Source organism: Mustela nivalis, assembly GCF_964662115.1.
Source record: "Mustela nivalis genome assembly, chromosome: 14".
Taxonomy (NCBI): Eukaryota; Metazoa; Chordata; class Mammalia; order Carnivora; family Mustelidae; genus Mustela; species Mustela nivalis.
In genome coordinates this window covers 12702212-12714154 of record NC_139033.1, presented here as the reverse complement: position 1 = coordinate 12714154, position 11943 = coordinate 12702212, and the positions used below count along the sequence as shown (strand labels likewise).

At 52.7% G+C, this 11943-nt stretch overlaps 1 protein-coding gene across 1 annotated transcript in view; it reads right to left on the bottom strand.

Annotated features, from left to right (window-relative positions):
* The window catches only part of LOC309847755 (calcium release-activated calcium channel protein 1), a 19943-nt gene extending 8000 nt beyond the window's left edge, over positions 1-11943 (bottom strand). The window contains exon 1 of the mRNA XM_082698552.1: positions 11307-11943. Coding sequence (XP_082554678.1) covers positions 11307-11606 — 300 coding nt within the window. The 5' untranslated portion in view covers positions 11607-11943. The remainder of the gene's footprint in view (positions 1-11306) is intronic.

Sequence of the window (11943 nt, the reverse complement as noted above, 5' to 3'; positions counted from 1 at the left end):
GACGTGCGGACCCAGGGTCATCGGGGACATGTTCTGGGCCTGCCACCTGCTGCTTCTCACCTGGGCCTTGCAAATCACCCCCATGTGAAGGAGGCAGCTCATCAGATCTGGGCCGGGAAGAGCGGGCAGTGGGCACAGTGCCAGGGTCTGCCTGCCCGGGCTGGAGGGACTGGGGCAGCAAGTGCCAATGACTGTACCGTCAAGTATGCTGACCCTTCCCACACAGTGTTTGCTGTGTATGCAGCAGGCTGAGTGGACCAATGCTGAGATGTATCCCCTACCCCCGTACCAGCTACCCTAACCCTTCCTTACTCACCCTGGGAGAGGGTCGGCTCCTTCTTACCCCACTAGCTCTCCTTCTCCCTGAATGCCTGGTCCTGTTTGCTTTCACTTCTTATACCTTTCTGTACCCTTACTTTGGCCTGCAAAGACCATGTGGGCCAGTGACTGGAAACATGGGCTCTACAGCCATGCTGCCTGGCTTTGAACCTCCACCCCTCTGCCCTTTCTTGGGTTATAAGGCTCCAGGGCAAGCGGCTTCAACTTTCTGGGCCTTGGTTTCCTTATCTGTAAAATGGGAATAATGGTACAGGATCAGGGGATTGCTGTGAGGACCAAGTTGTTTGTAAGATACTCAGGCCCATGGAAAATACTTCGAGCCTGGCCCAGAGTAAACACTCAATGAAAGTGAGCTTAATTATTATTTTTCAGCTTAGAAACCTCATCTCCAAACCCACTACCTCTACATGGAACCCTCTGAGGTTTTCACCCTCCTGGTGGAAGAGCCACACTTGGAATGATGTCAGAACAGCAAGGCCAAAGTGGGGGGCCTGAGTCCTGGCTCCAGAACCATTCCTGCCTCCTTGTTTGACCCTGGTCGAAACCCTCCCCTCTTGTCTGTAAGAGGAGGGAGGTGACAAGATGCAGGCCTCAGGCTAGAGCTGACATGCGGTCTGACCCCCTTGAGAATCTGGTGAAAATCATGGATACACCCTCCTTAGAACGTTCAGGTGTATATATATACTCACAGGACTTTTCAGACAGTTTCAATGAGACTCACAGACTTTTCGCCCTACGCTTGTTGCAACGGATGACCATATAACCAGTTCAGCCCAGAAGTTCACAAACAATCCCTACAAACCTGGGGCAGTGCCATCAGGATATCAACTGTTTTTTTAAAGATCACTGGTGGCCTAACGCCAATCCTGAGAATTCTTAGACCCCACACGTGAGGGCAGGCCACCAGGGCACAAGGAGTTAAGGGACACATCCCAAGCCCCCCTGGTCTCTGTCACCAGGTCTGCTACCCACGCTGGAAAAGGGGGGCACCCTCTAGCAATGTGTGCCTCCTGCCACCACCTCCCCACCCCCAGCACTTCCTCTTCCTGTTTTGGCCTGCTGCCCCGGAACCTGAAACCAGAGAAGGGACAAGCAGGAGAGCCCGCTGCTTGGCTGCCCCATGTCCCCTGGCTAAATTTATTCACTTTCTGGAAATGTCCAGATGCATTAGGTCTGTGAGGCCCTGACCTGAGCACTGGGGGGGCACACACTAGTCTGCTCCCTTACAGAACAGATGGTGTCTCCTCCTCTACGTAGCCATGAAGAATGAATGGGTTCCTTCACTTACAAAGCTCATGGGTGACCCTGGACAGGTGTTTCAACCTCTCTGTGCTGCATCTATAAAACAGGGGCCCATTTATGGTTGTTATAAGCATTCAGCAGGCTAAAGAATATAAAACCTTAGAACAGGACCTGGTGTATCATAAGCTTAATAATTATAAGCCACATCATTGTTGTTCTTTTTTTAAATTTAATTTTATTTATTTATTTGACAGAGATCACAAGTAGGCAGAGAGGCAGGCAGAGAGAGAGGAGGAAGCAGGCTCCCTGCTGAGCAGAGAGCCCGATGCGAGGCTCCATCCTAGGACCCTGAGATCATGACCCGAGCTGAAGGCAGAGGCTTTAACTCACTGAGCCATCCAGGCACCCCACATCATTATTATTCTTTTACAAATAAGGAAACAGTCCCAGAGAGGTGAGGTCAGCTGTCCCAGAGGTTGTGACTGATACCAAGTGGAAGCTCTGAACTCAAGTCCACTTGGCTCTAGAGCCTGGGGAACGTAGCAATGCTTTTCCCATAAGGATGCTGCAACCAATCGAACATTTATGTTCCCTCTAAATCCACACTTTAAAACCCTAACCCTGGGGCGCCGGGGTGGCTCAGTGGGTTAAGGCCTCTGCCTTTGGCTCAGGTCATGATCTCAGGGTCCTGGGATCGAGCCCTGCATCGGGCTCTCTGCTCAGCGGGGAGCCTGCTTCTCTCTCTCTCTCTCTCTCCCTCTCTCTGCCTGCTTGTGATCTCTGCCAAATAAATAAATAAAATCTTAAAAAAAAAAAAATCCTAACCCTGACTTGATGGCACGGGGACGCAGGGCTTCTGGGAGGTGACGAGGACACAGGATGGAGCCCTCTGAGCAGGATCAGTGCCCTTAAAAAAAAAAAAAGAGAGAGAGAGACAGCAAGAGCCTGGAGAGCCCCATGCCGCTCCTGGGATGGGAGGGGCACTGTGGGTAGACAGCAGCAGTGAGTCAGGAAGCCAGTCCCTCAACAGATTCTGAATCTGCCACCACCTTGATCTTGGACTTCCAGCCTCCACAAGTGGGAGGAAATAAATGTCTGTTGTTCAGAAGCCACCCAGTCTGCCCAGACGGACGTAGTCGGAGGAGATAGATGAGGTCTTGACGTGTAAACATTTAACACGGCGCCAGACCACGGGAGGGACTCAATAAATTTTAGTTGAAAAGAAAAGCAGGCGGCTTGAAGCAGAAGAGAAATAGCCCAGCGGTGTCTGGCTAGCTCAGCTGGTAGAAAATACAGCTCCTGACCTCAGGGTCCTGAGTTCAAGGTCCATGCTGGGTGTAGAAATTGCTGAAATAAATGAAATTTTAAAAAAGAAAAAAGAAGGGGCGCCTGGGTGGCTCAGTGGGTTAAAAGCCTCTGCCTTCGGCTCAGGTCATGATCCCGGGGTCCTGGGATCCAGCCCCGCATCAGGCTCCCTGTTCGATGGGAGGCCTGCTTCTCCCTCTCCCGCTCCCCCTGCTTGTGTTCCCTCTTGCTGTCTCTCTCTCTCTCTCTCTGTGTCAAATAAATAAATAAAATCTGTTTAAAAAAAAAAAAAAAAAAGCAGAGAAAAAAAAGAATAACCCCCGGACACTGTCAGCTCAGGCTGGAGAGAACGGACACCATGGGCCAAGGTTCTGGCCTCCAGGATGGGTGAGGAGGTCAGATCCCCACTCCGGGCCGAGTCTGCCCCAGCTCCAAGCTGGGACATAAGGAAAGAGTGTGCCCCAAACCACACTGGGCCAGATGGCTACCTTGGCAGGACAGAGACCATCCTTTTCAAACCATTCGTCAAACTCACAGGATCAAGGATGAGAAAGCACAGCTACTGGGACATACCTGGCCTGGGGGACCCCAGAACCTGCCAGCCCTCCCCGGTCTTGATCTGCGGGAAGGCTAGGCACAGCAAATCCTGAAATGCTGGGCACTCCAAAGAAGAGGAAAGGCCTTGATGCCAAGCTCTGGAGGAAACCCCATCACCTTTATCAGCCCCAACAATTCCTGGGACCATACAGGTTGGCTGTGTGTACCGTTCCCGCACCGGGGACCAAGTTCAGCACCATGGGGTTGCAGAAAGATACAATGTGGAGAAGGAACAGACGGCAAGCATCTCGGATCCTGATAAAAACCATTCAGAGCAATACAAGCCACTGTTTTTTCCAGAATGCTTCCCTCTTGGGAGATCCCCACACATACATAGAGAATCAAGTCAAGGGGGCCTGTGGAATCCAGCAGGTGACTCCCAAGGCCCCAGCTGAGTCCCCGAGAGATCCGATCAGATCAGATTGCAAACAGCTTTGCAAGGTAAATATAGCCAGAGTGCTGGTCCGTCAACCCAAAATAAACAGCTCCCAGGCAGCCAAGGGCCTGCCTGAACCTCGCCACACGGGGCCTAACGGGATAGGAAGGACGAGAGACTGCCAGCCCCTCCGCACACTGGTCCCTGGACCCCGCACAGGGGCCACTGGGATGCCAAATTTTAAGCATGAGCCAAGAAGAGGACCATGTGATTCTGCAACGGGTGGGGCCTGGCTGGCCTTGCCAAGCATTCGCCTGCTACGCCCGGATGCCAACCACCTCGCCTCACTCCTGCTGGGCTCCATGGAGACCCCCACCACCTGGCGCCTGGAAGTCCAGGCCCTTCGGAGGCAGCCCTCCCGTGCCTGACCCAATCCCAGTGTCCACAGTTGGGAGACCCACCTGCCCTTTCCAAGCCTGGGCTTCACTGTTCACTCTTTTAGGAGAGGAGGTGGCCGCAGCCTGGAACAAGAGGGCCGCCAAGCAGTCACCCAGGGTCACTGGGAGCTGTCTGAGCCTGCTGGCCCTTCCTCAAGTGCAAACCATCTATTAAGAGATGATCGAGGCCTAGTCTAGTGGTTTACAAACTCTTTTGACCACTACAATCCAGTACTCCAAATGTTTCTATAAATAGATACACTTTTATAAAAGAAACAAAAGTTTCCCCAAACAACACTTCTCCTGAAAGGCCCCCAATAGAGACTATCCTTACAATAAGCAATGCATGCTGCTCTTTTGTTCTGTTCTTTCATTAAAAAAAAAAGAAAAAAAAGGCTGGTGCAAATCACTAAATTTATGTCATAAGCCAAACAGTTGAACCTGCAGGTTCTGGGGAGGACAGACAGGCCCAGGCCTTCTGGACATCTCGCTAATTCCAGCTTCCCCAGGTTTCACCTTCCTCCCCGCCTCTGCACTCTGGGGCCTCCCAGGTGAGGCCAGGATGCCTCACCCGCTGCTGGGAAATGGGTCCTGTCACAGGCTCCCCCACTACCACAATTACCAAACCTGTTTTAAGACAGAATTACACGACTTGTTCCCCACCCCCCACTCTTATGATCGCATCAGAACTTCCAATGAGGGGCACCTGGGTGGCTCAGTGGGTTGAGCCTCTGCCTTCGGCTCGAGTAATGAACTCAGGGTCCTGGGATTGAGCCCCACATCAGGCTCTCTGCTCAGCGGGGAGCCTGCTTCCCCCCCCCTCTCTCTCTCTGCCTGCCTCTCTGCCTGCTTGTAATCTCTGTCAAATAAAGAAAATATTTTAAAAATAAAAAATAAAATATTTAAAGTAAGTAAGCTAATTAATTAAATGGCAGAATGGAGTAGTTTACCATCAAGACTATGTGGCCCTGGGGCACCTGGGTGGCTCAGTGGGTTAAGCCTCTGCCTTCGGCTCAGGTCATGATCCCAGGGGCCTGGGATCGAGTCCCACATTGGGCTCTCTGCTCAGCAGGGAGCCTGCTTCTCCTCATCTCTCTCTCTGCCTCTTTGTGATCTCTCTGTCAAATAAATAAATAAAATCTTTAAAAAAAAAAAAAAAAAGACTATGTGGCCTGTAAAGCTGAAAGTATTTACTATCTGACCCTTTACAGAAAAAGTTGGCTCATTTCTGGGTTAGACCAAGGCTCAAAAACCAAACAGGGCTGGCTACCAAATCACAGTCCCACAAGATTCTCCTCGGAAGAAAGGAGTCTGTAGTCCTACCAGTCTGCGGCATTCCTTCTGGGGAGTATATTAAAGGCTACTCAAGGGATGCCGGGCTGGGTCAGTCAGTGGAACGTGTAGGGCTCTCGATCTCAGGGTTGTGGGTTCGAGCCCCAAGTTTGGTGTAGAGATTACTTAAAAATAGAATTTATGAAAGGCTACCCAGAAGTCCCATTAGTGAGCAACCTGGTAGCTTTTGCTCACACACAACCTTCTCGGCTTTACTTCTCCAAGGGACCCGACCCCAACTCCAAACACCGATTTCCATCATGCCACCTTGAGAAACTCTATAGAGTTCTCCTTTGCCAGGCCTGAACCCAACAACCAGCAGAACTCAACAAGGTTCCCCGCTGAAAATTCCAGAAATTTCATGACAGGCATTTGTGAAGCTTTTCAAAAGTCTTCTCAGCTAGGCAGGGAGCTACCCCCTCCTTGGGGCACTCGACAAATTTCCATTTTATAAACAGTCTGGAGTGTACAACCCCACATCTGGAAGGATTCAAAGGCCCAGCTATCAACCAGCTACGGCAGCGGCAGCCAGAGGGCGGGTAAGTAGAAAGGGTTCCAAATCAGACCCACCAGTCCATGAATTCTACTAGCTGGGTATCTTATAACCTCTGTGTTTCCATAAAACTTAGGGTTGTTTTTTTTTTTTTTAAAGCTTTTGGGTTCTTTTTGTTTTGTATTGTTTCAAAGATCTCGTTTATTTGACAGAGAGGAAGAGAAAGAGAGCACAAGCAGGGGGAGGTACAGGAGAAGGAGAATCAGACTCTCCAATGAGCAGGGAGCCCTACTTGGGTCTCAATCCCAGGACCCCGGGATCACCACCCGAGCTAAAGACAGACGCTCAACGGACTGCACCACCCAGGCACCCCTTAGCTTTTGTTTTTAAAGATTTTTATTTATTTATTTGAAAGAGAGTGAGAGCACAAGCGGGACAAGGGGCAGAGGGAGAGGGAGAAGCAGACCCCCACTAAGTGCAGAGCATCCTGCCCTTGAGATCATGACCCGAGATGAAGTTAGATGCTTAACCGGCTGAGACACCCAGGTGCCCTGAACCTTAGTTCTTCCATCTATAGTACATACCTTTAAGAGCTGATCTGAGGATTAAATAAGAATGAAAGAGAAGGGTCCAGGCTCATGCCTGGAAATTAGTAAACAGGAACATCATCAAAATTATTCTAGGGGCGCCTGGGTGGCTCAGTGGGTTAAAGCCTCTCCCTTCGGCTCAGGTCATGATCCCGGAGTCCTGGAATTGAGCCCCGCATTGGGCTCTCTGCTCAGCAGGGAGCCTGCTTCCTCCTCTCTCTCTCTGCCTACTTGTGATCTCTGTCAAAAAAATAAATAAAATCTTAAAAAAAAAAAAAAGATTATTCTAGAACTCATCATGTAACTCTTTCTCTCCAAAACCTTGCATGGCTCCCTACTGCCTAAGAGTTCAGACTTTTCAAGGCCCTCCCAGTAACGTCTTCCCTGACTAGATTCAACTTTTTCAGCCTCTCCTTACACACTCACAACTCCAAACTACCCCAGCCCCACTGCCTTTCCCTGAGACCCTAAATTTCTCATCTTTGTAACTTTGTTCCCAACCCTTCCTCTGATCAGTGGGCTCTTCCCCATGCCCTAAATCTACGACTTCAAGGTTTAGCTGGAATCATATTCTTCTAGATCAGTTAATCCTTTTAGAGCAGTCCCATGAGAACAGTGAGTGGGATTCCTGAAAACCTGGGCCAGGTACACCCTAAGTGCTTTGCAAATACTAACTCAAAGAATCTTCAGGGGCACCTGGGTGGCTCATTTGGTTAAGCGTCTGCCTTCAGCTCAGGTCCTGATCCCAGGCTCCTGGGATCGAGCCCTGCATTGGGCTCCTTGCTCAGTGGGAAGCCTGCTTCTCCCTCTCCTACTCCCTCTGCTTGTGTTCCCTCTCTCTGTGTCAAATAAATAAATAAAATCTTAAAAAAAAAAAAAGAATCTTCACACCAACCCTATGAGGTAGGTACTACTATTATCCCCATTTTACAGGTAAGGAAGCCCCAAGGCCCAGAGACATCAAAAAATAACTTCCCCGGGATCTCACGGTTATAAGTAGCAGAGCCGGAATTTGAATCCAAGTTGTCTGGCTATACAGTCCTCACTCTTACTTTGCTCGGTCATTCTGGACCCTCCCACCTCTGTCCTCCTGCCACTCCGGTAAGTTCTCTCCCACAGCGACCAGGCTACACCAGGGTCACGGGGCTCTGCAGCTTACCAGCCAAGGAACCCTGGGCAAGTCCTTCACCTGGGACAAGCACCTATCCTCACCAGGTGGTGTGAAGATCACAAAAGAAGGTATAAGTAAAACGCTTAGCCCAATGTCTGGCCTATGACAAGACCCCAGTGAACAAAAGCAATGATTACTATTGGTAATCAGCCCCGTGAACAGTGAGAGTAAGGTCTCCCTTATCTCCACGCCCGCTGAACTCTGAACATATCCCAGAGGCTCAATGCCTTACAATTTCAGCTCTTTCCTCCAACTGATGTTCACAAAAATTCCAAGCAACTTCTGAACCCAGCTCTGGAACCTGGGAACAAAGGGTGCTCGCGGGCAGAGAACTTGAGGAAGGAACTAATCCAAAAATAATTGATCCCAGGTCGTGGAAAGCATTTTGTTTACGGCAGCAGACTGACCTTCCCAATTATCTTCTGCTTAGGCTAACGTTACAGCCTGCCCTCCCCAGTGAACCAACACTGCCAATGGGTTCACCGTGATCCTGCAGGACACAGGGTTGGGCCAAGGGGGCCGCCTCTCACAGAGATAAATGGAGGCACAGATGACCCGAGTCACAGCCCACAAGGGTACCCTCGGCTCAAGAAGCATCTGCAGCAGATCATGTCCGGCACATAGAGCCCCTGATTCTGGAGTCTGGATGCTGAGCCCAGCAGGGGCCTGTTGTTTCTAGGAATGCCGTCAGGAGTGGGATTCTTGTCTGCAGACTAGAGAGGGTCCAGCTAAAGTGTATACAGTCAGATCCCCAAAATTCCTCCATATCTTGTGGGCCCGGTCGGGACTCTGGATGAATCTTCAGGCAAGTCCATGGCACTGCAGGAAATGTCTCCCCTTTGTCCACATGAGAAAACGGGCCGCTTGTCTGAGATCCCACAGCCTATCTCCCCAGTACATCAGGGCGGCTGGCCAGGCCTTTCCGCCCACCAGCAGGGAGTCTCTCAACCCCTCCAGGCTCCTGGGAGACCCTCCCTCAATATCACCTGCTGAACTGGTGAGCCTGGCAGCCTTGCCAACTCTCCCACCCTCGGAGATCAGAGGTCACATCAGTGCCTCTCTGGTTTTCCAGGTCTCTAGGAAGGAAGCCCTCTGGGGGCAGGAAGTTGGTTGTGCTGACTCACCGGCCAAGGGAGAATAGTCCAGGAAATTCACTCACTCTGTTTCCATGGTGCTGGGTCCTGTGGCACCCCCTTCTCTCAGAGGCTCACTCACAAGGCTTGGTGTCTGTCGTAGGGGCTGGGGCACACACAGACCTGCCTCTCGGGTCTGTCTGTCCACCCCAACTCCATTTCTCCCAGACTCACAGCAAACAGTTACCTTCTCTTGTAACTGCATCCCCAGAATGGAGGCCATGATGGGGTTCAGCCCCTCCCTGCTGGAGGAACTTCGGGAGTTCATCTGCGGAGCCAGGAAGCCTTCTCCACCCTGACCAGGGAAAATAAAGGTCCCCAAGATACAAATCTGGGTGATCCAAGGCTCACCCAATGCCACTGGCTGCCCCTGCCTCCTGACTTCCTACAGTGTTTTCAGCAGGAGGAAGAGGAATGTCTGATTAGGAGGCTGGCCTCTCGAGGACAAAGAGGGCTCCAAAGGGCAGGAAAGTGACACCCATCAGATCCTCACTTCTCCTGGAGTGGGAAGGGGCCTGGGCAGCTATGAATTTATGACCCCAAGAAAAAGGGGAACAGGTGTGCCACCATCTTAAACCCAGAGCACAGCTGTGAAAAGCTAATGGTGTCAGTCCCTTCCCCCAAACTGTAACATTTTATTTTGCTTAACTTTCCTGCTCTCTCTTTTCCTAGGAGACCTGGTCCGAACATGTCCGTGGCTGGACACTGATCAGAACTCCATACACCACAAAACGCCTAAGTGCCCAGCGCAGTTCTGGATGCCAGCAGACTCAGGTTCAAATCCCATTCTAGCAGACTAGCTGTACAGCTGTGGGAAAATGCTGCGGTAAAACCACCTCAATAGGTGGTTGAGGAGTTAGTGTGCAAGTTCAGGGAACTTAAACAACGCCTAGTACAGGGTGAATGATTGGTTAACGGTCAGCTAGTCTTAGAGATCCTTCAGGCAAAGGCAGAGACAGGTCTCCAAGGATTCGGGAGTGACAGAACAGAATTCCATCCTGTGACCTAAAGCAAAAACCAGTGTGCCACTCCCTTACACAAACACAGATCCTCTCATCCCCTCTCAAGGGCTTCCTCTATTTAATTCTTAAAGTCAGAGCTACTTCTAAGCAGCAGCCTTCATTTACTGATTCAGAAGTCAAGATGCAGAGAGAAATGTGTCTCAAGTCACACAGGCAACAAAGGGTGAGCTCGGTGAGCTCTGCCCCTCCCCGCATCACCTGGCTTTTCCACTGAGGCCCAGTGAGCTCTGGACCCACTCAGGGCTTCTGAAGAGTTCAGACTCCACGGTCGGCCCACTTGTTTGTAGAACACAGGGAGAGTACTAGACACACTCCCAAGAAAACACTCCCTCCCTCAAGGCCAAGGGCTGAGCGCACTCACTGGGGAGGCAGGAGGGCTCTGGGCTAGAGACCTTGGGAGAGGAGGCTGCCTCACTCACACAGGCAGGTGTCACATCGTGATCACCACCAATCGTTCTGCAGGCCCTGCTGTGCAAGACTCCAGGCCTGAGGGCACCCTTAGGACCACTTCCCGGCCTAACCTGCAGCCTCACACTCCCCACCCTTCAGAGGCTTCTCACTCCAGCCTAGCCCGGCAGGGGAAGAGGAACCTGTGTCTGACCCACGCCTCCAAATCAACTGAAAGCCCATTCAAGGGGAACATGTCCCACCCTCCTCCCCCACACCCAGTGACTCAGTGGCAAGTTTCTGGAGAAGAAACTGAGAGCGGAGAGTGGTTTTCAAAACACTAGGCTGAGGCTCTCGGAAAATGCAGTGGGAGAAAGAGTGTTAGGAAATCCCCTCTACTAGGTGATAAAAGGTCTTGGCCAATACCTTTCGGCCTCAAGTGTGGGGTCACAAGAAAGACAGCTCAGGGGTCCGACTCCTCCTCCTCACCGCCTGACACCTGCTTCCACGGAGATCAGACCCTGCACGTCCTTCCTTCCAACAATGTTGTCCCTGAACATACGTGGGACTGTCTTCTTACAGATCTACTTCCAAGATCCTGCTGTGTCTCTCCACCTGCTGCATCAAAGTTGCCCATTCAAAGGCACCTGAGTTCCCCAACCCTGGACATTTGTCTGACACCCAATCTCCCTCACCAGATGTCACTCGTCGCCCACCTCTTCTCAGGTCCAGTACCCCTGACCCCCTCCAGCGTCCACGACACCTCTCACGCAGATCTGCCCCGCACCCCCAGTCCGCCCGGCCTGCTCCCTGTGGACCCCGTCGCGGCTGCTGAGGGAGCGTCCAGGACAGCAGAGGGGGCAGGGCAGGGAGGCCCGAGCTCACCATGGCGAAGCCGGAGAGCAAAGCAGAGGTCCGGCTGGAGGCTTTGAGCTTGGCGCGACTCAAGTAGAGCTTGCGCCAGGACAGCGCCTGCATCGAGTGCTCGTTGAGGCTCATCACCTCGGAGTAACTCTGACCGATCCAGTCCGGGTAGGTGACGGCGGCTGGCGGTGGCGGCGACCCCGGGGGCTCCCCGTCCCCGCTCCGGCGGCGGCTCCGGCGGCTGCCGCTGGTGGTGCTGCCGCCGCTGAGGGGAAGCTCGGGGCTGCTGCTGTTCGGGGGCGGGGCGGGCTCCGGATGCATGGAGCACGGTGCAAAGGCGCGGGCCGGCCCGGGCTCCTGCGAAGGGAGCGGCCCCCACCCTCCGCCGCACCTCCGCCTCCGCCTGAGGCAGCCGCCGCCTGCCCGCTGCGCGGGCTGGGCTTTACCCGGCCGGCCGCCGAACACGAGGAGGAGGTCGAGGAAGCGGCTGCAACTCCAGCTCGCAGGCCCGCGACGCCGCTCGCAAAAGCCGGGGGCCGCCCGGACGCGAGCCTGCGCGCTAGCCAGCGTCCAAGATCCCCCGGCCGGGACCCTCGGCGCGCGCCACGATTGGCCGCCGCCTGGGGTTGATTAGCATGTGCCCCGGCCCCTTCCTAAC